Source organism: Callorhinus ursinus, unplaced genomic scaffold (genome assembly GCF_003265705.2).
Source record: "Callorhinus ursinus isolate GAN/ISIS: 27379988/994484 unplaced genomic scaffold, GSC_fseal_2.0 scaffold4, whole genome shotgun sequence".
Lineage (NCBI taxonomy): Eukaryota > Metazoa > Chordata > Mammalia > Carnivora > Otariidae > Callorhinus > Callorhinus ursinus.
The window spans coordinates 54,929,741-54,957,306 of NW_027397066.1; the positions used below are offsets into that span (position 1 = coordinate 54,929,741).

At 36.7% G+C, this 27,566-nt stretch overlaps 1 protein-coding gene across 1 annotated transcript in view; it reads right to left on the reverse strand.

Moving 5' to 3' along the window:
* Positions 1-5,618: 5,618 nt before the first annotated feature.
* Positions 5,619-27,566, reverse strand: part of LOC112835498 (transmembrane protease serine 11B-like) — a 33,629-nt gene continuing 11,681 nt past the window's right edge. The window contains 9 exon segments of the mRNA XM_025886979.1: positions 5,619-5,780; positions 6,422-6,564; positions 6,918-7,177; positions 9,066-9,252; positions 10,060-10,098; positions 11,771-11,931; positions 12,723-12,790; positions 12,875-12,990; positions 22,528-22,646. Coding sequence (XP_025742764.1) covers positions 5,619-5,780; positions 6,422-6,564; positions 6,918-7,177; positions 9,066-9,252; positions 10,060-10,098; positions 11,771-11,931; positions 12,723-12,790; positions 12,875-12,990; positions 22,528-22,646 — 1,255 coding nt within the window.

A 27,566-nucleotide genomic window follows, 5' to 3' on the forward strand; every position in this document is an offset into this window, starting at 1 on the left:
TCCAGGATGAAATGATAGCTTGATGACAATAAGCCCCAGATCCATGAGAACATAGGGAATAAAAATCTCACAAAGGTGTGAGCTAATTTTTAAAGGATAGAAGGAGTTTACTAGAAAAAAAAAAGAGAGAGAGAGAGAGAGAGACATTCTAGGCAAGGAGTACATCATTTGGAAAGGTCCAGGATTTGTTTCAGAAATCTCTGGTAACAGTGTGATTGGAGAACAAATGAAATTCAAGGGCACAATGGGAAATAAAACAGAGATGTCTCTAACAGCCAGATCCCAACAGTGCATGTTAGCATCATTCCTTTAGACGCAATGATTACCTCCACAGAACCAACCATAGCTCTAGGAACACAGAGATGGAAAAGAGCCTTTGAGAAGCTCACGATCTAGTAGGATATTCAGATGCAAAAATAGAAGTTTTACAACTTGTGGAAAGTGTAGCAACCAGGTGTATGCCTGGGGAAATCTGGAGCATCAGTGAGGGGATGCCAGGAAAAGCTTCCTGGTGTGAGGTAACACCTGAGCTGTGTCTTGACTAAGAAATAAGAAGAGTGAATCAAGCTTTTTATGGATTTGCAAGTCATAATAGAGTTTAGGTTTTATTTTCTGAGGGTGATGAGACCAGGGTGGAGTAGGATGTTAAGCAAAAGAGAGAGGTGCTCCTAGACCGATTCTCCCTGATTACTAAGACTTTGTCCCTGCTCTGATTGTGGCTTGGTTGGATTCCTCCTAATTCTCTTTCATCAAATGACTTGGGAGGAAAATGTGGGGAGAATCTCTCATTACCCTGGCCTAGTAATTCCTGCCTTGCTGAATCACTTTTTTGGAGATAAATGTGACTTAAAAAGCATAAACTTAGGCTAATAAAACCAGAGATGGCTATTTAATTGAATTCTCACAGAATATGTACTCCTATGTTTAGTGAAAATAAAGTTTTTTTTACACAACCATGAGTGTCAACTATGACAAATTTTAAATGAAGACAATTAAATTTTTTGAAGAAACAACATAAGAAAACATGATAGGATTATTTTCTTTTCATAATTAAATATAATAATTGTAGAAGACACAACATATGATAATAATATATAATTGTCTTTTCTGGAATCCTCTAATTAGTCACTATAAACTGCAAATCTGAAATGTCCTTTACACATCACTATGAAATGTTGCAAAAATAGCTCCTTCTGGAGCTTTCTCTTACATTAAAATTATGAAATTTCATAATATATTTATTATATAAGTGTATATATACATATATACACACATTTCATATATAACTGTCGAGTCAATATGTTATACACCTGAAAGTAATATAAAATTATATGTCAACTATACGTCAATAAAAAAATAAGAGAAAAAGAAAGTGTTTTAATAGGGCGTGATCAATAGTATTAATGCTATTGATAGGTTAAACAAGAGGAGGTTTGAGAATTGAGCCTTGGACCTGGCAACATGGAATGTACTGATGACCTTGAGAAATGTGGTTTTAAAGCAGTGTCTGAGTCAACATCTTGATTGGAGTGAGTTTGAGAAAATGGAAGGAAAAGAGGTGAAACAACACTTTGAACCATATTTGCATAGAAATATGGCAGGAAGGAGATATAGGGTTAAAAAAAAACCTTTGTTTTTATCTGGGAAATATTACAGAATTACTGTGTCTATGGAAATGATCCAGTAGAGAGGGTAAGATTGATGATATATGATGATATAACTGGACAGTTATAGAAACAAAGTCCTTGAGAAGATGAATGAAAGGACAGACAGATGACAATAACGGCTAACCTTATCTTGCCTTTACAGTGTGTTTTAAGTGCATTACATTTGTTAACTTCTTCAAAACTCCACAACACCATGAAGTAGATACTATTCTTATCCCCATGTCACATCTAGGAAAACACGACACGGTGATGTCAAACCATTTGCCTGAGGTCACACATCTAGTAAGTGGCAAAGCTAAAATTTGATCACAGGCAGTTTAGCTCCCGAGTTCACTTGCCTATATTGCCTTTCAAGAGACAAGGAGATTAATGGATTTTTATGGTAAGTGCTAGTAGAAACTCTCATCTGATTCCTTCTTTTTTCTTGGTGAAATAATTAGTGAAATTATCAGAGGCGTGTAAGGAGAAGAAACTGTTGGAGTTAGGAGAGGAGAGAGAGAGGGAAGGAGTTTTTAGGAGAATGTGAGGGCGTTTTGACTACCGAGGTGCCGAAGCATTTTCAGGGAGTGTTAGGGACCTATTTGAGATTTGGGACCATGATTCTAAAGTGGGACCAGTCAGCATGGTGTGCCTTTTTCTCCGGCTGCTGTCAGCAAACAGGATCATATACCAGAAAGTTGGAGAGTAGGGTATAACCAACCTGTGGTTTTGCCAGGCTGGCTGGTGAATAGAGAAAGGGGCAAGGGCAGTGGGGCCATATGTCATGGTTGACCATAGTATTTAAACTCAGTAAGGAGAACATAAAGATATTTGTGAGTTTGCAAGAAAAATTCTAGGCAATGGAATAGAGTTTCTAGTAGGCTTTGGACAATTAGGCCTATATTTAAGACTAAATAAAAAACATAAATTTAATATAATTCTCTACACTTTGCATCACTTTATCTCCTCTTTTCTGGCCGTTTTCAGTGAAAGCATTCCTTAAATGCATTAGTATGAACTGTTTTACTAAACAAAATACTGGCTTATGAATTGAAAGATCTAGTTTTCATCTGCTAATCGGTTAGAGATATTTCTATTACAAATACAATCCTCGGGGCACCTGTGTGGCTTAGTCAGTTAAGCTTCCAACTCTTGGTTTCAGCTCAGATCATGATTTCATGGTTTGTGGATCAAGCCCTAAGTCCAGGCTCCACACTCAATGGGGACTCTGCTTGAGATTCTTTCCCTCTCTCTCTGCCCCTCCCCCCACTCAGGCACACACACGCACTCTTTCTCTCTCAAATAAAGAAATAAATCTTAAATAAATAAAGAGCAAATGAATAAATAAATACATCCTTGATCAAGGAAGTCATTATTAATAGTTCCTTATTAAAGCCAAAGCTAGTTGGTTAATTTGAAGCTGGATAAAAGATAAAAACTCTAACACTAACCCATCAATGCTAGGGTAATCATTCATTCAGTTCCAACTGATCTTCCCCCCAGACAGACTGAGATCTAGGTCTATGGACTGATTTGTGCCTCCTCAAAATCCATATGTTGAAACTCTAATCCCTGATATTACCGCATTTAGAGATGGAGCCCCTACCAGACACCAGATCTGTTGGCACCTTAATCTTGGACTTCCTAACCCCGGAACTGTGAGAAATAAATGTATGTTGTTTAAACCACTGAGACTATGGTAATTTTCTAGCATCCTAAGCTAACTAAGACACCATGCTCATAAGACTGAGGAGGAAAGAAATAAGTTCACAGATATTTGGCTTCTGAATTAAGTATCCACAAGACAAAGAGACAGCCAGTAATACCTCTTATATCTCTTAGTAGTGGTATTATACTAAATAAGCCTATACCTTTTTTTTCTCTACCTTGAGTTGTCTTATAAAAGGATTCCTTCTGTTATCCCAGATAAGTTCCTGACCCAAGGAAAAGGGTAAATATGCATCATTTCTTGCCAGGACAAGTGCAATAGCTTTCTAATCTGTCTTCGTGCTTTTCATTATGTACCTCCACTCCCAACTCCGCCCATTCTCTTCATCAAAGTTAAAGCAATCTTCTCAAAAGTGTGATATTAGATCATCTCACTCACACCTCTGCTTAGAAAACTCAAGGGCCCCCCCACTGCAGTTAAAATAAAATTCAAGGTCTTTACAAAGTTCTATTTGACTTGATCCCCAACCACCTCTTCATATACTCCTTTCTACCATCTCTCACTTACCTACCAGGCTCCAGTCATGTTTGCCTTGTTTCCACCCACACGTCCACCTCACTTATTTCTACCTCAAGGACTTTACACTTGCTCCTTTTGGATTTCTCTTTCTCACGGTGTTTTTGTATGTTTTGCCTCTCCATTATTTAGGTACAGTTCAAATGCTACTCTCTTGGAAAAGTTATTCAGACTTTCCAGTCTCAAGTACCCCTCATCTGCTCCACTGTTTTCTATCATATTACTTTTTGTTTTCTTCATTACATTTATCATAACCCAGAATTCTCTTATTTATATGTTTATTATCCATCTTTGTCCGCTAAATTCAGCATCTTTGAAAGAAGATGCTGTGTCTATACCTGATAGTTCCTGGAACACTCTAAATATGTGTGACCTGCCTGAGAAAGGAGTAGGGAGAGAAAACACCATCTTGTCACACCTGGCTATGGATTGGCTTGACATCATGCATATCACTTGAGTTATGCTTTATAATAAAGAAAGAATGAAAGAGTAACATCACAAATGATTGAAGGAAGGAGTATTTTTTCTAGTTTATTTTACTTACTTTTGAAAATTTTAGCTATTTTTTTATTTTAGGAAATTACAAAAGGTAAATAATTTGCAGAGACTACAAAGTCAGTCCTCCATACATTTATTTGTGCATGCACTGTAAGGAGACTTATTACAAGAGCTGCCACACGGTTCCCTGCCCTTAAAGATCTCACATTATTTTTGCTACAAAGGCAAACAAATGACAAAGAGATGACATAAATAAAATGTTATATAAATAATTACAACCTAAAAATTATTTTTAATCTCCTGACTAATTTTGGATCTAAATTCTACCACGGGAGTTCATGTGAGGGTCACAGCTGAAGAGTGACTTTAAGCAAATAATTTTTCCTCTCTAGTCTTTAATTTCCTTTACTATAAATTGAGAAATGTTCTAGGGGCGCCTGGGTGGCTCAGTCGTTGATCGTCTGCCTTCGGCTCAGGTCATGATCCCAGGGTCCTGGGATCGAGCCCTGCATCGGGCTCCCTGCTCAGCAGGAAACCTGCTTCTCCCTCTCTCTCTACCCCTGCTTGTGTTCCCTCTCTCGATGTCTCTCTCTCTCTGTCAAATAAATAAATAAAATATTAAAAAATAAATAAATAAAATAAAATAAATTGAGAAATGTTCTAGCTCATATCCCTTCTCCACTCCAAGATCATATGATTACACAAGGTACACAAATTATCTCACATATAAATAAAAAATGAATGTATATTATTTCTTTATCTGACATATTCCAGTTTAACAAAGTACAATTATAATTTATAGAATGAAAAATAATTTATTTGGTAGACCCAGGATATATGTTCTCATACTAACAAAATGTGTATTTCTTTAAATTCTGAAAAATAAGTTAAGGTAAATTCTGAATATAATGGTAAGATAAATCAAAACTAGACTATAACTTGACTAAGTGAATTTAAATTTAAAAAATTCTAAAAAAAAGAACTAGGCTATTAATAAAAATATTTTGGCCATCTTTTCTTTTTTTTTTCCTTCCTGTTTCCTATATTATTTGAATAGATAAATAAATTAATGGATAGTGTTTTAGATATAATAAAATATTGATAAAGACCTTTATGTATTTGAATGTAAGAAAAAGATTTGTATCAACAATCAAAAGAGAAAGACTTGAAGCAACAGATAAGAATACCCTGCAGTTGTCTTTATGTTCCATTCCAAAGTTACTTTTCTTTCAGAGTCCAGTCTTAAAAGTAATCCAATCACAATAAGCAGTCACTCGTGTATAAACACCTGGCTTATTCTTTTTAGCGCATCCATTACCCCAGCTTACTATTCCAACGAGGTGCCAGATATTTCTAGAGTCCGGGTAAGCTAGTGGTCCACCAGAATCATTCTGGAGGAAGATAAGAAAACATGTTTCTTGTTCTGTCAAAGAATTTCATTTTACTGCTTCTCTGGACTTATCAAAAGCCCCTGGGCACCGAAAACAGTCCACCCTCTTTTGGGCTCAGAACTGTGGAACTTGGGTTTATTCAAAACCCAGGGCAACCACAAACCAGAATATATTGCCTACAGCTGCCATATGTTGGATTGGGCAGAGTAGACTTTATATGAGTTCAGCCTTGACTAATGTAGAAAATGATGTGGCTGTTGCATAATGAAGCCTGAGGAATGCGGGTCTTGTGCACATGCTAGACCTCCTGCGGCACCTCTGGATAAGGAAGAGGCACCATTCTACTGTGCTGATTGCCCAAAAACAGGGCCAAATTTATTTTATTACTGGGTAATTGTTGTCTTTGGTATGTATTCCTAGACTGAAAACTCCATGAGAATAGGGATTTTGTTCACCAGTGCATCCCCAGCATCTAGCCTGGTGTCTGATACATAACTGGGATCAATAAATATCCATTATGTGGATCAAAATAAGCTACTCTATGGAAATCATTAACACACACACACAAATTTGTGTTGATAAAAATTTCCATTTAATTGGTACTTCGGGATAAGATGATTTGATAATGTGTCTACACATACCTGACAAGCATCAGCTTTTCCTGACATAAATCCAGCACATAGCATTTTATCAGTCACCTTGCCAGATAATGCATGTGGAGCATTGCAAACTTTGTTGTCGATAATCTTCACAGAGGCTCGCTGAAGTATCACTGGAAGGGGACCTAAAGACAATAAATTCTGTGTATTACGGGGATCTTAACCTTGATTGTTGAGACGAAGAACATCTATAGAATAAGGTAGATTCTTCTGGTCAGCAAGAGTCGGGTCAGTTCCAGCATAGATTGGTCCCTTTCTGGTGTTTACTGTAGCTGGCTGCCTCGCACATAATTTCAACTATTCCAATTCTTATTCCCAGAGGTATTTTAGAAATTGAAGACAATTTGGTCCCTCCACTTGGTTTTCTTTCTGGAATATTTACTGGCTAATTGCATGAGAGAGTGATTGATTGATTATTTGATTGATTGTTTAAATACTTATTCCCATGAAGCTATTACCTTTCCACAGAAAAACTTACCATTCATATAAAGTGTTCCCCATCCTGTAACTACAACACTGGCATTTTCTGAGAGCTTCATTTTGGCTTCAGGAAGACAAATCCTACAAACATACTTTGTAAAAGAGACTTCTTCAGCAAGCTGCACAAGGGCAATATCATTATAAACTCCAGCCCTACTATAATTTTCATGAAAAATAATGTTTTGGACTTTCTGTGTCATATATGGTTTATTTACTACAGTTCCAAAGTTGACAATCTAATTGTCTGAATTATTTTTCCTGAAAGACACAATTTAATTAAAATATATGCAGTTTTTGAGCAACAACAGTGCTCATAATGGTCATTACCTCATAACTGTAAGGCATGAGGCTCCCAACCAACACTAGAAAACACCAAATTTTTATTTTTAAAGGTGTTTTTGACACTGAGATGTTGCAAATAAAATAGTACTAAGGACTATTATAGCTGTCATATTTCTGCAAAATCCTCCTAGCTAGAGCCACTGATGTCTTCTGCTATTAAAACCCCACCCAGTTTCTGAGCATTGGACTTGGGTAGGAGTCATATGAGCAGCCTCAGTGGATGGGACCCAGAATCACTCTTATTGCCGAACACCCCGGATTCGAAGAGCCTGTGGAAGGCCCTGGACATCTTTGTACCTAGAAAATCATCACTTGTTCTTACCTAATCACCCTGTTATGTTTACCAAGTCAGTGCATTTGGGCTTCTAATTTAAATTTTCTGATCATTTCTCCAGTTCTCCACTGAAACTCTTTCTCAATTTAGGACCTACCATCCTGTTTAACTTTTCTCACCTTCCCTCAAAATGTCAGGTGCTGTTTTTGTTTTTGTTTTGTTTTGTTTTGAATTTTCAAAACTTCATGTAGTGGTAACACTCTTCGATCCTTCTCCCATTCTAAAATCTTCAGTGACTCCCCACACTCAATGTGTTTCTTAAACTCTACTCCCTTAGAATCAATTCAGGCTCCATCTCCTGAGATTTATATTTAAAAAGTCTGGTGTGAGGCTTAAGGATCCACACTTTTAACAAGTCCCCTATCTATGGACTACTTTTTGAAAATGGCTTCAAAGACAAATCCTGCAACCAGGCTTCATAAAAGAGATTTTCTCAGAAAGTAAGCGTCTTGTCAATTAGAAATGTGCCCAATCTATACATCAAATTTTCCCGAGTATATTTTCTAATGTTTCTTTTAACGAACCTTCTTCAAATTGCTCTTTTTGTTTGCTGTCTACAGAATACAACTTGTGTTGTTCCACCTCAACACATCTGAAGAAAGTGGTTTTCCAAATCCAAAATGCATGTTGTTCTTTCCCATTTACCCACCCCATCAATCAAATCTTTTATCTTTAGGGTCCAGGTGAATCTTACATCTTCATCCCTCAGCTGGATATGCTCTCCTTCTTCATCAAATGTTCACAGAACTTACTGTCTTGTTGTATATGTGGCATCTACTACACTATGCTAACACCTTTAATATATCATATTTAAATTTTTTCAGTTATGTAGTAAACACCTGGAGGACAAGTTAAATAAGCATGTAGTAACTGGAATCAGACATATTTGGTGTCACATTCAACTTCTGTTAATGTAGTAGCTGTATGAACTTTGCCAAGTTATGTCACCATTTCTGAACCCTAGTTTCCTCATCTTTAAATAGATTAAATTATACCTTCCATACAGAATTATTGTTATGATTAAATAAAATGATATAAATGAAGCCCTTAATGTCAGGCCAAAGTAGCTATTTGGAAAATGTGGATTACTTCTATTCACCTTTTCCTCTTCAACAAATTTATTTTTTAAAGATTTATTTATTAATTTTAGAGAGAGGGAGGGAGTGAATGTGCGCAAGCATGGTGGGAGGGGGGCAGAGGGAGAGGGAGAGAGAAATTTAAGCAGACTCCGTGCTGAGCTCCATCCCACCCTGAGACCACAACCTGAGCAGAAACCACGAGTAGGATGTTCAACCAACTGTGCCACCCAGGTGCCCTTCTTCTTTGACAAATTTAAATGCTTCTGCTGCCCTTCAGTTATGCAGGTAATTATAAATTTCATTTGACCTTGGTGAATGTTCACACATTTAGGTCAATCCCCACAGATGACCCAAAATAGGCCTGCACCCAGAATCCTACAGTTAGTCAGACTTTCACACTTCCTCAGCAAAGCAGTGAGCTGCAGATAATAGCCACCGGCTGCTGATCAGAGATGCCCCACAATAGTGTTGACCCTTCCATTGCATGCAGGCTTGCCATGGCCATGCTCCCACCAGGGCATTCTTCCCATTCACAATTCGGTTGCCTGGTATGATACTGTTGGCTGATCTTCCACAACCTGAAGAAAGGATTTTTTTATATAAGAGCAGCTATCTTTGATTATGCTTTATAAGAAATACATCTTAAAACATTACTTGAAACCCTTCAGTGATTGTCCAGCAGCTACTAAGCAATGCTGTGTCTTTCCTGGAATGTACTGTGATCATGGTACCCGATTCCATCTTGGTTTGGGTGACTTACTTATCTTCTTTTTCACTCTCGATCATCTTTCAATTTTTATTTTATCTATTTGTTATAATTCCCATCTCTGCAAGTAGATTGCAAATTCCTTGAAGGTGGAGACTTTAATTCATTATGTCTGTATCTTGCACAGCATATGAAATGCACTCTAAAGCCCCTTGTGGATAATAGATACACCATAAGTGTCCATTGAGTGAATGAATGCATGGATGTGTCTTGTGTGCAACATGATACTCTAAAGAGAATTCATTTAAAAGATACAGAACTATTTTTTATCTTATAATAAATGTATTTGATATAGCCTACTTTTATATTGTCTTATTATCTTGTCTTTTTTTTTGCCTTCAATCTTTTTATTTTAACCTAGTCAGTATGATATTTTTCACTCATGATTCCATTCTTTGAGATCAGTTCTCATTTCATCCTTTGGACAACTCCTTACAAATGTTAAAATTCACAGGCCAGTGTTTTTCAAAAAGAAATTCCAGATATACATCTGGTATATCTAATAATTTTGAAAGACTATTTAATGGATTTCCAAATGATATATTTCAAGACACTTTTTAGACTAATGATAGGGAAATATTTGTGAATATGTTAAATTTATCATAGTTTCTAAACTTACAGTTGTTGGTAAGCATTTCAACATTAGCCTTGCTGATTTCTGAAATTAAAAAAAACCATAAAACTAACAAAATATCATCAAGCAATTATCTTCAATCCAGGAACATACATGCTAACTTTCCTAGCCCAATTACACCCAACATTTAATTATTCAGACTGGTTCACATATCAGTTATCAGCCTCTCTCCCTCCTACTTATTATATTTTGACCATCTCTCCACATCTCTACCAGGTAAGTGTAGGAAAGGGGAAAAGGCAATAAAAAACAAAGCTCTCAATTTTGTGATAGTTGCAGTAAAATATTTACTGAGGTGAGAAGCTGACATTCTCACTAAAAGAGGGACTGGGAATTAATTATCTTCGGATTTCTTTCCTTATGATAATTCTCATCTCCCTGAAATACTCAGAGTTATCTATAAAGAAAAAAATTCTAATTAAAATTTTATTTCATTGGGCCTATCCTCTTTAGAGTCATCTCATTACTATGACTGAATTATGAAATTTTGTGAATTTAACTTAAATTCAAGTCTCTTTTCTATTGGGAAGAGACTTTATTCTTTATTCTTTATTTTTATTATTATTACTATTTTTTAAAGATTCACCCATTTATTAGAGAGCGGGAAGCAGTGCGAGCAGGGGGAGGGGCAGAGGGAGAGGGGGAGGATCTCAAGAAAACTCCCGACGGAGCGTGGAGCCCCATGCAGAGCTTGATTTCATGACCCTGAGACCATGACCTAAGTTGAAACCAAGAGTCAGATGCTTAACCTACTGAGTCACCCAGGTGTCCCTGGGCAGAGACTTTAGAGAGAAAGAGTAGGGAACTACAGGAAGACCCACCAACAAGTGCTGACTAAACCCCTAAGACATAGAAAGGCAGCCTTCTTTCCCTACAGCTACCCACAGAGAAACTGTATTGTTCTTTTGAGGAGTTCTTCCTCAAACTCACTTCTCATGAGTGGCCCACTGGTAACAGGTATTCTGAGGCAAAGGAGCTATAACTGACAGTTGTCAGCCTTGATAGCCTTCAAGGCATTAGGATCAACTCTCAGTCTGGAAGAACCACAAAACTGGGCTCTGAACTACATGCCTATCACCTAACAGGTCTTTTAACAATCCAAATGAGAGTTTCAAGAGCTTTGCAGGATCTTCAAGGTCTTTACAGACTTCACCTTCTTTACTGGGTCAAAATCCTATCATTTTCTTCCCTTGTTTTCTAGGAAATGATTCCAGACAATTTTCTTCTTTGTTAGTATCATTCCCATTCTTCCACAAGAAACAGTGAGAACTCCTTATCCCCAACTTCCTTCTTACCCAGCAGTCTCCGCACTGAACGATCAACTAAGTGCAGTCTCCACACTGAACGATCAACTAAGTCCTAAATCTGTTTCCTATAATGAGATCTTCACAATAGTAGAGGGAAGGGAGGAATAATGCTTCAGTTAGGGTCCTTCACCCCCCTTTACATACATAAACATGAAGCTTTCCAAGCTCAAGCGCATGCCCACACTTTAGCCCTCCTTCCTATCACTCTTCAACGTTTTATGGCACTGCCCCTTTCATGCCAACTCATTGGTAGGAGTACCAGAAGTTGAGAAGTATATTATTCTCCCAAAGAAAATTCCTGAAACTCCTGGTTCACTTTTTTCTAGTACTTTTTTTCCGAGTAATCCAGAAATCTAAGTAATAGAAAATAATGGAAATAAGTGAAATACCTATGAGTCTCATGGAAGTAGGGACTGCATTCCAGAATGCCATGTTGTCTTTCAGTATCTGCTGTAAGATAACTTCAATTTCAGTCTTCATGTTATCCCTCTTTGCTGGAGGAAATTTGAATGTCAGCTGTAACTGTACACTTGAGCCATTGGGATCAGGACTAGAAACAACAGAAATGTTCTAGTGTTGTTTCTTGATTTTTGTAGACATTTTGTGAACACATTGAATTTCCTCTATTTTATTGTATATTAAAGAACAATACAGAGATATTGTCTCAGTACGTATGAAGTGCAAGGGTCTCTGGATTTTTTGTTTTGTTTTGGAAGTTCAGAATTCCCCAAAATGGATATTGGCAATTACCAAAATACAAGTATCTTCTCCCTTTATCACTCATCCCCTGTGCTCCTTGATACCCTCCTCCCTGCAACCCTCCTGACCACCACCATACTCAAGCATACTTCAAAGACTTATTTAGACAAATGTTATCTTAAGTGACACTAAAATTCACTTTGCTTCACAGTCATTATAGTGATAGTGATTACTAAAGACACCAAAAGATTATTTTAGGAAAGGTATGGACAGTTGGGTATGGACGGGAGAAGAGGAGGCTAGTAAGTCAGTAGCAAAACAATCAGGTGGGACTCTGTTTATCACACTTACAATTATCTTTCATCATAGTAGTCAGTTAGGACTGGCTGCTACCAACAACCTTATAATTCCCCTTCAAGTGTGGAGATTATAGATTTGTACAGAACAGTTCCTGCTCTGAACAGAAATTTGTTAATTGCAATGACAATTTATGGATCTTTCTTTCTTTCTTTCCTTCTTTTTTCCCCTTCTTTCCTTCTCTCTCTCTTTCTATATTTTCTATTGTTGTTATTTAAAACCATGGCTGATGTGACATATCACCTACCTCCCTTTCCATAAGATTCTGATTGAATTTGTACTTACAGAATTTTGATGACCTGAGAGTTGATATAGTCTTTATATATACTAGAATTTTGAAAAGCATTGGACATCTGTCAAGAGAAAAAAACAAAGCAGTTACCATATCTGTTTCAATCAAATTCATTATGAAATTATTAAATCTCTGACTTACTTACTTTAGTCTCTATATTTTTTCTCAGATCTGTGCTGGCTTGTGAATCTCCATTTTCACAACTATCATTGTATGTAACTCCAGAAATATGAAAATCACCTTAGTAATAGAAAATCTTTCCTGTGAAACAAAGAAATATTCAAAGAATTTTAAAATAACAAGTAGCCTCAAGTCCCTCCATATCTTTCTCTCAAAATTAACATTTGACCCAGATTTTTAAATAATCAGAGGGAGGGAGAAAGGAAGACAAAAGCAATGAAAGGTAGTGAATATCCACTCATTCTAGAAATGGCAACTACCCAGCATTCATGAAGTGATCCCTTCCTTTCTTCATATGATAATAGATGTCACTGCCCCACTGAAGCCAGGAATATCCTCAGCATCCATCTCAAAACAGTAATCCAGGCAGCCGCTAACAATCCACCTGAGTGTGCACTAGAGATGAAACCTGTTTTTCATATGTAATCTAAATTTTTAGCCTAGTGATTACCTAGTTACTCTTTCTAAGCACTTCTGATACAGGAAACATTACAAACATTCCCCCTCACATTCTGGATGATCTACATCCTCTTACAATTTTTCTCCTGCCTCATTGCCTATCTATCAGCCTGCTTTGTACTTCTTGTAGTAATTCCTTGAGGAATGCCCACTGCCCTTTCACTTCCCTCCAGCAGGTGGTGTCTGGTGTTTGGTGAGCATCACAATGTCTCATATTCCCCATTTCTTCCTGTCCCCAAATGTAAACTGCTTCGTCTAATATACTAGGCCACTGTAATTTAAAACGGGACAAGCTTAGAGGTAGTTTTTCCACATCATGCATCTACTTTTAAAAATAGAAATTAGCCATTTGCAATGACGTGGATGGAACTAGAGGGTATTAGGCTAAGTGAAATAAGTCAATCAGAGAAAGACAATTATCATATGATCTCACTTTTATGTGGAATTTAAGAAACAAAACAGAGGATCATAGTGGAAGAGAGTAAAAAATAAAACAAGATGAAACCAAAGAGGGAGACAAACCATAAGAGACTCTTAATCATAGGAAACAAACTGAGGGTTGCTGGAGGGGAGGGGGGTGGGAGAATGGGGTAACTGGGTGATGGCCATTAAGGAGGGCAGGTGATGTAATGAGCGCTGGGTGTTATATAAGACTGATAAATTACAGTCCTGTACCTCTGAAACCAATAACACATTATATGTTAATTAAATGAATTAAAATAAAATTTTTTTTTTAAATAAAATAAATAAAAATAGGAACTAATATGAAATAGTACCCTGTTTTGGTTAAGCAATTAGCCATTCATATATTTTGAGAACAATTGTGTTTGCATGTTTGCTACCTCCCTCCATTTCCTCTCCCTCTCCACGAGGCTCTCCAGCCTGTCCAAGCACTAAGTATGTATTCTCTATGGGATGAGCATTGAGCAGAGGACCCGAGGGTTATAATCTTCTTTGACACCACTGTTAGCAGCTCAGCCTAATCTTTGGAAGTTTTATGATAGCCTTGGCTTTCTACTTGCTCCAAAGGAACCTGCAGTCAGCTAACGTGCCACTCCCCAAACTCAGGCTCCTTATCACGTGAACTTCTGTTAAACCACCTTGTGTTCAATCATTTGAGCCAGAGCATGGGTCTTTATATGTGCCTGGCTAAAGAATAAAAAACTGATGCTCAGGGCAAGTTGGCATGGCATCTAAGATCCCATGACTAGTAACTGAGGTCTTAGCATGTCATTCCTTGAGAGCACACTTCAACGTCTTTTTCAATCTTGACTCTTTCATCCAAAAACCTATCCACATCACAAAACAAAATAAAAATTAAAAAAAAAATCTTGCACCTAAAAAAACAAACAAACAAACAAAAAACTGCCTGACCCCGTGACCTACCTGCAGCGCAGATCCTCGGCCACAGCCGCCCGGCAGCTGAACAGCAATTTTTGAGGTACCTGTTGTGTGATCCTTTGGGGGATCCCTTTTTTTTATGGTTGGGATTGATTTTAATAAGACTTTCACCATGATTTTTCACAATGAACACAGGTGAAAATACAGGGAAGAATACATTATACCAAAGCAATAAGTGGTTGTTTTTACTGTAATAAGATTGTGATATATTTTTTTTCCTTTCCTGATCTTTATTCTCCAAATTTTCAGTAATGTGAGTGTTACTTTTAGTATTTTTAAAATGATTAACTGTCACTTAGCTCCATATATTCTATTTCAGAAAATACATACTAGAAATTTGCCTTTTTTAATGCCTCAGAATTATGATTGTTCTGTCCTGTGATGACTTCAGGTTTAATGTGGCAGAGAAGGCTACTTTTCCATAAGGAAACTGCCTTGCACTGCTATATTTTTATTCTTCTTCTTTCAAATATACTTCCACAAATTTCAAGATTCAAGAAGTACAAAGGGCATGTATACATAGATAATCTCCCTCCCACCTATCATGTTCTTCTTCCCACAGGCAACCAGTTACTCTTTTCTTGTGTATCTTTCCAGAGGTATTTTATGTTCATGTGCTTATTCACACAACAGTGGCAATAGATGATCTACATGCAGCTCTTGGAGAGCCCTCCCTTCCACTTAGGTCATATCCCTCATCTGGGGCTGGCCTGCTTTCTTTTTCTGTTTTCTTTTTTTGTCTAGCCACTCCATAGTCTGTCATGAATTTTACACATTTTTATACACACATGACAATCTAACCAGTCCTTTCTTGGATGATTTTGTTTTTTCAGTCTTTTGGTATTACAGATACTGATTCGATGAATAACTTGATACATCATTTTGACTGTAAGTTCTTTCATTCACAGGTGAGACTGAGGACACCTTCCTAGATGAAGATTTGTACATTTTTTATCTTGCCGCATGTTCCAGATTGTCCTCAGTCGGACTTTGTGCTGCAGTTTCACCTGTATCTCCTGGCAGCCACCTTTCTTCCATAGTACCAAGATTTCCGCTGTCACTCTGCTGTGACTATGCTGCCTCGAGCTGTCCTTCTTTCTACTTTCATAACCCTAAAGATGTGGTGAACTTAGAAACAGCTAGCCGAGCTGTTAGGAGTGTGTGGTTCAGAGTCCCAGCCAGAGCATCGTAAAGCACTCATCCATTTCTTCAGCAAGTATCTGTCGAACACCCACCACGCTCACTGTTCTACGCAATGGGCACAGTCTCTGCCTTGTGAATGCTCGTATTCCAATGGAGGGAGGAAGATTGCTGTTTGCTCCAACTCCTGTGTGTGAGGTGTGGAGAAGCAGCTTTCGGCCTCAACTTCCTCCTCAGCTCTTGAATCACGCAGACTGCAGCGCTGTGTGAAGGGGGCACCAGTTCACAAACTGTGTCTCCATGCCTTGCAGTGAGGCGCTAGTTATCCTGGCCAACTGTTAGTTCCCATTTGCTTAAGTAGTGGAAGGTTTTGGCTAATTCCAGGTGCCTCTTTGTGAGCTGATTTGCAGAGACTGTAAGCTTCACCACCTATGTCACTGCAGGACCCCCAAAGGATCACACAACAGGTACCTCAAAAATTGCTGTTCAGCTGCCGGGCGGCTGTGGCCGAGGATCTGCGCCGCAGGTAGGTCACGGGGTCAGGCAGTTTTTTTTTTTTAGTGCCAAAACATTTATTAAAAGTTTTCAAATCTTTCAAAAATGTTACAAAAAGCAAGCAAACACAGTGATCCTTTTTTTTTTTTTTTTTTAGCATTCAAGACATTTTATTAAGCAAAAGAGAAGGAGGGAGGGAGAGAAGAGGGGAGAGGGGAGAAACTGAAAACCTACGGATTCAAATGTTCTTTTGAAATCCTATAAAGACTGGAAAACATGATGGGAAGGATGACATTAGAGTTTTCTTCTATCAAACTCATGATGTATTCATTATTCCAATAATCCAGTGCCCTTTCTGCCACCTGAAAATGGGGGCTAGATACACACTTGGCAATTTGTTTAAACAAAGGTTCTTGAATTTTAACAAATTGTGAGGGTTCAATCACATCCAGTATTTCTTCCAGCTCCCCAAGGAACATGACCTCTTTCTGACTACATGTTTTAGGCCAAAATTTCATTAACCCGCTAATAACTGGTTCTGTGAGTGAAGGATCTTTCTCCAGAAACTGTACTATGCAATACGCCAGCTGGGCATGGAAGAGTGATAAGCTCCTGACAGTGTGTAAAGAGATCAACACTTTCACCAGAAACTGTTTGTGTTCTGCCTTAAGAGGTAAAGCAAAGCCATTGATAATACTTCCTAGTATTTCCAGCAGTTCAGCTACACCATTGAAGTGTTCTGTTTCATAAACAAACCTTAGAAAAATATTGATGCACCTTAAAAAGTACCATAGAGTCTCTAAGGAATGCTAATAATAGAATGAAAAATGTGATCTCTGAGCTAAAATAATTCATTATCCTGGAAGTCAGGAATATCATTTCAATCTAAAATAAAACTTAGTTTCCTATCTTCCAATGGTCTCCTATATTTTTCCTTATGGCAACTGGTATATACGAAAAGCAAATGCTAGGTTCTATCTAATAAGTTACCTAAGGTCATTCTGAAAGAATAATGCATATGAAGTTAGAGGAATTAGTTTAAACCCTGCCACCAATTGGCTATGCCATGTTGGTATATCACTTTAGCCTTCTGCAATTTTTTTCAATAATCACAAAGACTAAATTGCAAAAATAAACTCCAAGATCTTTCTTATCATTTCATGTTTTTGATCTCTGAAGTCTATCATCAAATCGAAGAGCAAACAACTAGAATCTGCTAATTTTGTGTTACATCTAGTATGCTGAACTTGGGTATATATAGGTAGGCAGATTTTTTTTTTTAGGGAACTATCTTATTTTATTTTTTATGCAGATTTTATTTATTTATTTGAGAGAGGGAGAGTGTGAGAGAGAGAGAGAGAGAGCACAAGCAGGTGGGAGGGGCAGAGGGACAGGGAGAAGCAGGGACTCGATCCCAGAACCCTGGGATCAGGACCTGAGCTAACGGCAGACCCTTAACTGGCTGAACCACCCAGGCATCCCAGGTAGGCTGATTAATTTGTCAACAGTCATATCTGTCATGTCCATATTTAAAGAAATCATGATGTTTAGATATCTGACTCTAGTTATATTACTGGAAAATTAGATTGATTTGAGGTGCAATTTTTAAGTTTATTTTCCCTTGATTATTTTTATGAACTGAATTGTCCCCTTAGAATTCATATATTGAAGCCCAAACCCCTATATGACTACATATAGAGATATGGCCTTTAACAAGGTGATTAAGTTTAAATCAGATCATAAATCAGGTCATAGAGTTAAATCGGAAACCAATAGAACTGGTAGCCTTATAGGAAGAGACATGAGACTGATCCTTCCTTCTCTGTCCTGCAAATTACCCCCCCAACCCCATATGTCACAGAAAAAAAGGCCATGTGAGGCTATAGTGACCCTGCTGGCATGCTGATCTTGGACTTCCAGCTTCCAAAACTATGAGAAAATAAATACTTGTTGTTTAAGACACCTAGTCTGTGGTATTCTGTTATGGCAGCTTGAGCTGAATAATACAATTATTTAGATAAATTGAATGGGAATCTATCTGTACCCTACACTGTGGTCTTTAAAATAATAATCAGTTTTACAGACATAGCAGTGATCAGTATTTACATAGTTATCTGTCCACATCTCAAAGTTTATAATAAAATCTATTTTAAGATAGAAATATATTTTATTATCTTTATAAAACATTGCTTTAGACCCAAGGATTGCAACACTATCTATGTATTAGAATAACGACAGAGCTTCTAAAAGGCATACATGGGCGGGTCCTATCCCAGTTCCACTGAAACAGAAAACCTAAGGGACGACACTTCTTTAGAAGAGCTCCACAGGTGATTCTGAGCGAAAGCAAAGGTTTAGCGCTCCTAGATAAACTATCTGAAGGATTTTGCAATTGTTTGTGAATGTCTGTGTAAGCTTTTGGAAATAGTTTTGTTAAATAAAATAGTTAAGAAAGAGCTGAACCAGTCATTCTAGAATAATGATCCTTGTGGAATATTAATCTCTGAGTTAATCCAAGAAGTAGAAACTCAAAAATAATGTCTTAAAAACAATAGATAGATTCAGACAGAGAAACTAATTTCATACCACTTGAATGAGAGATTACTCTAGGTGTCATCCAACTCAAGTTGCCCTTAGTATTATTAACAAAGCTTGATTTTGTTCCTAAGTCAGAATCCTAGAGCAAACCTATCTTTCAGGCTGACTCCAGCCGACCTTTACAACAGAGTTTTGAGTGCATATTTTTACTTCACAAGGAGCCCAGTTCAATTAACTTAATTTCAGGTAATATAAGCCCACCTAGCCTTGTATTTGAAATTGTATGTGGCTGACCATGTAGAGAAAGTCAAGGGCAAATTCTCATCCCACACATGTCCTCCTTGAGCCAGGATGTCTGCAGTTCTCCCTTTTGTACCACTCCGGTCTATGAACGCATTGTTTATCCAGAAGAAGGGACCTATTAAAATACAAATTATATTTTGGAAGGATAGCTAATTAAGCTACTAGGCTTCTTCATGATGCTTGATTTGGTAAACTTGGAGCAAATTTCCTTAAAGGGAAATTATGTAATGGATGTTATTTTTTAACGAGCAGAATCAGAGGACAGAAGTACCCAGACTACAGAGAGTTCAGGGACAGACATGGCAGGCAAGAGACTGGACTGTAAGCATACATTACTTTTCTGAAGGAAAAGTTTTGAAATTTGAGACCAAGATAATTAAAGAAAACATAGGGCACTTGGGTAGCTCAGTTGGTTAAGTGCCTAACTCTTGGTTTCAGCTCAGGTCATGATCTCATGGGTGGTGAGATGAAGCCCTACCTAAGGCTCTGTGCTCAGCGGGGAGTCTTCTTGAAGATTCTCTCCCTCTGTCCCTCCCCCCATTTGCTCTCTCTCTCTCAAATAAATAAATCTTTAAAAAAAAAAAAGATGGTTAGAGAAAACAAAGGAGAGGCCAGGTTGAAGGAAAAGCTGGAATTCTCACAGTATTAGGAAAATCATCCTACACTTCATTATTGTATAGAGTAATATATTTCTGAGGAATAAAACAGAAAAACTTATGATAAAGTACAATAATACACTTGAATGTTAAGGTCTAGGTTTATGCTCATCTATGACACTGAGCACTGTGAATTGTGTAGGACTGTTGAACCACAGACCTGTACCTCTGGAACAAATAATACATTATATGTTAAAAAAAAAAAAGAAGATAGTAGGAAGGGAAAAATGAAGAGGGGGGAATCGGAGGGGGAGACGAACCGTGACAGACTATGGACTCTGAGAAACAAACTGAGGGTTCTAGAGGGGAGGGGGGTGGGAGGATGGGTTAACCTGGTGATGGGTATTAAAGAGGGTATGTAGTAAATGGAGCACTGGGTGTTATATGCAAACAATGAATCATGGAACACTACATCAAAAACTAATGATGTAATGTATGGGGATTAACATAACATAATAAAATAAAATTTAAAAAAAGAATGTAAAAAAAACCCTATAATAATAAGCACTTGACTTTTCTCAATCTTGATATTTTGCATGTGAAAACAAAGATAGTAGTAAAACCTACCCTCCCTAGCTCAAAGGATTATTGTGAGGATCAAGTGGAATAATGGATGTCAAATTTCTTTGAAAACACTAAATAGCTACACAAGTTTAAGGTTTTATTTTCCTGAAAGGTAAAAATAAATTGGAAAACCAAACTTTCTGAAGGTAGTGTTAACAAAAATTTTAAAAATAAGGTCAAATTTATATAAACATACAGTCACTTCTACTATCTAGTATCAGATGGGACATTTGTGTGGATGAAAGACCTCAGTGTGAGACAGGAATCCATCAAAATCCTCTTTGACTTTAGTTGCAGCAACTTCTTGCTAGACATGTCTTCAAAGGCAAGGGAAACAAAAGCAAACATGAACTATTGGGACCTCATCAAGAGAAAAAGCTTTTCATAGCAAAGGAAACAGTCAACAAAACTAAAACACAACCTACGGAATAGGAGAAGATATTTGCAAATGTCTTATCAGATAAAGGGCTAATATCCAAAATCTATAAAGAATTTATCAAACTCAATACCCAAAAACCAGAAAATCCAGCCAAGAAATGGGCAGAAGGCATGAACAGACATTTCTCCAAAGAAGACATCCAAATGGCCAACAGACACATGAAAAAATGCTCAACATCACTCAGCATCAGAGAAATACAAATCAAAATTACAATAAGATACCACCTCACACTGGTCAGAATGGTTAAAATTAACAACTCAGGAAACAACAGATGTTGGCAGGGATGCAGAGAAAGGGGAACGCTCTCACACTGTTGGGAATGCAAGCTGGTGCAGCCGCTCTGGAAGACAGTATGTAGATTCCTCAAAAAGTTAAAAATAGAGCTACCCTACAACCCAGCAATTGTACTATTAGGTATTTATCCAAAGGATACATAGTGATTTGTAGGGACACATGCACCCCAAAGTTTATAGCAGCAATGTGCACAATAGCCAAAATATGGAAAGAGCCCAGATGTCCATTGACCAATGAATGCATAAAGAAGAGGTGGTATATATATGAGGGAATATTACTCAGCCATCAAAAAAATGAAATCTTACCATTTGCAATGACATGGATGGAACTAGAGGGTATTACCTTAAGAGAAATAAGTCAGTCAGAGAGAGACAAATATGATATGATTTCACTCATATGTGCAATTTAAAAAATAAAACAGATGAACATAGGGGAAGGAAAGAAAAAATAAGACAAAAACAGAGAGAGAGACGAACCATGAGTCTCTTAACTATAGGAAACAAACTGAGGGTTACTGGAGAGGAGGTGGGTGGGGGGATGGGATAGTGGGGTGATGGGCATTAAGGAGGGCACTTGATGTAATGAGCACTGAGTGTTATATGCAGCTTATGAATCACTAAATTATCTCTGAAACTAATAATACACTGTATGTTAATTAAATTGAATTAAATTTTTAAGGAAAGATGAGACATTTGTGGATTATCTAATTGCTATTTAGCAATTATATCTTAACAACCAGAATTGAGAGGTGCCTGGGTCGCTCAGTCGTTAAGCGTCTACCTTCGGCTCAGGTCATGATCCCAGAGTCCTGGGATCGAGCCCCGTGTCAGGCTCCCTGCTCTGCGGGAAGCCTGCTTCTCCCTTTCCTGCTCCCCCGCTTGTGTTCCCTCTCTCGCTGTGTCTCTCTCTCTGTCAAATAAATAAAATCTTAAAAAAAAATAAACCAACCAGAATTGAGCCAGTAAGAGTAGGGGTTTCCAAATTTTTGTGTATATTTACTAAAAGATATAACAATTCAACTACTAACCTACTGCATAAGCTCCTTTATTGACAATGCATTTTGGCCTCAAAACACTGAACTTTTCAGTCTTGCCCATACTCTCATTGTTGGTAATATAAGTTACAGAGTGGCTCAAGGAGGCATTTGATTCAAAAAAAATTATAAACTTTGGTATTAAATAATAGAGAATTGTTATGCTGAAATAATATAGTAAATAGATGAGAAAATTTCCATGAAGAAATTTAATATTCATGTTGTTTCTTATCAATTTCTAAAAATAAAAGGAGATTTAGTAGTAAGGATGAAAATGAAAAATAGACAATACTGACCAGCTGCCAGAAAATGAACAAGGAGACCAATAGTTACTCCCAAGATGGTTGTCACTCCAAAAAAAATAAGGATCACCATCCATACTGGCCAAGATCTTCTCTGGGAGGACATGCCATTCCTATGAAAGGAAAAAAAAAATGGCTCAAATCAGATGATAGACATTCTAAACGTACCTGGCTCTCCTTCAACTCATTCAACATAATTTATAATTTATGATTAGGTCCCTATGTTAGCATGAAACATAGAAGCCTTAAATATTTCAAAGAGGATAGACCCTAATGCTCATTCATTAAACAAATCATATTTAAGTACTGTGTTAGCTTCTGGGAATATAGCAGTGAGCAAGATTCACATGGTTTCTCTGAAGAGAAATTGATTTGCTCTTTTTATTTATCTAAAGCAGGTTACAAAACACTAGGTGTGGTCTAATTGTATTTTTGACTATAGTCATATCATGTACATGGACATATATAGATTTATAAACAAATATATAATATAATGATTTATAAGTTTTAATTAAATGTGGAAGGAAATATCATGATGCCAATGACAGTTATCCCATGTTATGAGATTATAGGTAGATTTTTTCTTTTTTGTTTACTTTTTTCTTTATATTTTCTGATGTTTCTACTATAAACATAGATTATTTGTATCACATAAATTAAGAGACAAGTAGGTTCATTGTCAAAGCCGATCAATTAGATGACAAATAATCAGAAAATATGGTGACTTGGCATCATCCAAATGGAGTGGTCTAGGGTTACAATTAGGTCTTATGGCTACCCTCAGTCTAATCTATATATATAAAATTTGGACACTAGTTATTTATCCTGCATATTTTGAAAGACATGATGTCATGAGATTGCTGATTTGGAGGAAGACCTATAACAAACACACACAAAATTCTGATTTCAGGGGCACCTGGGTGGCTCAAGTCAGTTAAGCGGCTGCCTTCGGTTCAAGTCATAATACCAGGGTCCTGGGAACAAGCCCCATGTTGGGCTCTCTGCTCAGTGGGGAGCCTGCTTCTGCCTCTCCCTCTGCCCCTCCTCCCCTGCTCATGCTCATTCTCTTTCTCTCTCAAATAAATAAATAAAATCTTTTAAAAAAATCTGATTTCAAATTTAAAAATAGCCTTAGCTGTTTCTTCAATTTTCCATATTCTGCATCATCTTAAACAGAACTTGTAAAACAGAGGAATTTGTAACCAGGGGATATATTTGGCACATTAGATATTCCCTATGAATATGAGAATCTTTTCGTTTTGATCCCTCTAGGACCAATTTATTTTTAGGTAGAGAAGTTCCTTTAAAAAACAAATATTACCTTATGACACAACTGTGTAACTCCACCCACTCTTATTCACTCTCTGCTCTGTTCTCTATTCTTAATCCTACCTCTTCTTTATACGCCTTTGATGACTTGTTAATCAGTGTTTCCCAGAACCAAAATTATTTGTCAAAGCTCTTCAAAGAAACTCCCTATTTCAGATGCATTCCATGTATGCTTCCATACTGGAATCCTGCTGTTTAATCTCATCCTCAGAGCAAAAATCTATTCAGGTATTGTGTTTCTTATACTAGATGAACCACTTTAAAAGTAGTATGCAATTAAGGTAATTATTAGCTATTTTTAGAACCTTATGACTATCTGATAAGTCTCTTCTAATAACCAGAAATGTTTACTGTGATATTGAGGTCTCAAATTTTTTTGGATTAGCCAGTTGTAACTTAGTCTGGTAGCTTAGTCTTTCTGAGACATGCAAATTAATTTGAGGGACTTTAACATTATGTAGCCTGAATAGTGACTCTAAAGTAGCTGAAATGGTTTCTATACAAGTAATCAACACATTACAGTTTATAAAATATATTTCATCAAAAGCTCCTTTTAGAAGCTCTGGGAAGTGCTAGAGAATACATTTTGTTGACTATAGCGCTGGTGGTTTTTTCCCCTTCATTATGGATTTCTTCCTATCATAAGCAATTAAGGAGATACTTTTATATCTAAAACATCACAGTGGTTTATATTTTATTTAGCCCTTCCTCTAGTAATTGTGATGCATGGACTCAAAGAATTGATTATTATTTTTAAATAATAGCTGAAATTATTTAAATGATGTTCTAAATATTTAAAAAGTTCCATTTATGAAACAATTTACTTTCTCATTTACCAAATTAATTTTGGCCTTTTTTAAAAAAAGAAACAGAAATCTGCATTCCAAAATGAACTCATTTAACAAAGAAAACAGGTTAAAAATAAATCTTCAATGATTTTAAACAACTCCATATACTTAATTAAACTATAACTGCCTCATTTTTGTATTGAATCTAATTCAAGTAAGGTCTTATCACTATTCTGGCATAATCAAACATTCCCCTTAATCAAATCACAATAATAATGTCAATAAAAATAATGGTAACTGCATGATTCACAATTTTAAAGCATCAATCTCACTGTAATTTATCCCCACAGTCCATACCAGGTATTATTTCCTAGATTAGATTTTCTTATAACCACCTTCTGATATTGCATTAGCAGTTAACCTGCAAAGCATTACAATAATTGTAATTTTCATTTATTAAAATTTAATTTACAGACCATTTGAATTAGATGCACCTGAATTCTGTTACACAGTGAAGAGTGTTAAAGCTAGATTCCAGTGCAAAATTCTCCAAATTTTATAAAGATAAACCTTTTTTTTTCCATAGAAGACTTTAAGTCATTAGGGAAAGAGTTGTGAATAAGGAACGGAGAAATTAATGATCAAATGAGTTGAATGGCTTCCACTTTTAACTTTCCCCTGGAATTCTGGAAAAACAGAGAGCCTACATAGCAAATTCATTTGAACATCCATGAAGTTTTGAGGACCCTCTGCAGTCTGCCAGATGCCAATTCAGGACCTGGATTATAAGGACATTATTCCAAAAATCTATAATGGAATTTATATTTTTATTTTCAAGAAAACATTTCATATTAGAAAATATTATTTCAATTACATTGCTAGAGAACAAAAATTGTGTTCTTATAAAAAAAAGTAAGCAAAATTTTGTTGGAATTGGATTCTTTTTTTCCAACTTCCTGAAACTTTCCCAGAGACTTTTCAGAGCCTTTGGACCTCAGATACAATAGCATGTTTTTTAGCAGTGTACAGAAAGAAAAATATAAATTATAGAAAGCAAGCAGTTAACAAAAAGCTAGAAGATATTCTAAGAACTTGCTAGGTTTTGTAGACTTAATTTCCCAAATAAAATCCCATTTACCTGTACATAATATTACGACTGTTGTGGTGTTGTCAGCGACAATGATGGTGATGATGATGATGGTGGTGGTGACAATGATAGTGATAATTAAAATAAGGGCCTTCTGGTGTAGCTTTTAAGAGATCAATATTTCCCAGGTTTATGGGCTACATCCAGTGTTGATTGGTTTGTTTTTATGGGCTGGGTGAAATGTAGAGAACAAATATGATGAAACTTGTCTGACTAGTATTAATGACTACCATATTTCTATGGTTTCAATATAGGAGTCATCAAGGGAATCATAAACTTCCTTGACTTAGCTATTTAAAAAAAAAAATAATAGCCTACTCCTAGATTGGTCACCTAGAAGGTATACCCAAGAAACAGTTTTGTGGTAAACTGGGATAATCCTAATTTTGTGTTTAACCAGTTCCATTATACTGGCTTCTTCTTCCTCAGTTGACATCAGCTATAGGCAGAAGTTTCTGACAAATGATTTTTCACAAGGTATCAATTTTAATATAACTAATATTGCCACCATTCTGATGTAAATGAAATTATATTTCATTGTGATTTACATTTAAATTTCCCTAATTACCAGTGAGAAGAATTCTCATTCTCATTCTGGGTTTCCTCTTCTGAGAATTCTGTTCATATATCTAGCTTATTTTTTTCCATTAGGTTATTTATCTTTTTTCTTATGGATATATGTGAGTTTTCTATATATACTGGATATTGCAATTCCATCCTAACAAGAAGTATAAACCTTAACAGACTATGAAATCAGTAACTCTTTTTTTGGATCCATAACAGAGGGGAGAACACAGAGCAAACAACTGCCCCAAATACTGGAGAGATAGACAAGAGAATACAGTTAATACAGTGAATCAAGACTCACTGTATTCTTAAGTCTTAACTGAGTCAAGACTCAAGAACAGAAACCACCAGAGCAGAACCAGTGTCAGGAAAGGAAAACCTAAAGTGTTATTGATAAACTGCTGGAGATTTGGTATGGATAACTCAGAGTTAAAAACTCCAGAGGGACCCAGTCATAGGGCGAAGCCCAAAGTATTGTGAGATTTACCTCCAGAAATTCAACCAGATTCCCACAGTAAATATTGAAGAAAAATCCATTTGGGTTTCTGGCAGGGAGACAGAAAAGGGAACACTTTGATATATTCCAGAGCACTCTATTCTCTTAACAAGGGCTGCCCTTGGAGACAACTAGTTAATCAAAGCCTAACATACTGGGGTATTAACAACACCTAACTGACCTGGGAAAGGGAAATACCCAACCTCAGGTCATTCTTCTGTCCTGAGAATAGGGGGTAAAAAAACTGAGAAACACTTGTGAAGTTCATAGTCTAGAGGCATAGACTCACTAAAAGAGTAGACTTAATCATCAGACTATAGAACACTCCTTCTCCCTACACCTTACCACCTCATTACTAAAGGCCTGTTTATAGTAGTTCTGTTTACTTGGTACATCATGCTCAGCTATCAGGGAAAATTTGCAAGACATACCAAAGGGCAAAAAACAAAAGAAAAAAAAGCCCCTCAATTTGGAGAGACAGAGCAAGCATCAGAACCAGACATGGCAGGGATGTTGGAATTATTACACCAGGAATTTAAAACAACTATGATTGATATGCTGACAGCTTTAACGGATAAAGTAGAGAGCATGCCAGAATAGATGGGAAATGTAAGTAGAGAAATGGAAATCCTACAGAAGAACCAAAATGCTAGAGATTAAAAAGAAAAAACCTCAATAACACTGTAACAGAAATGAAGAATGCCTT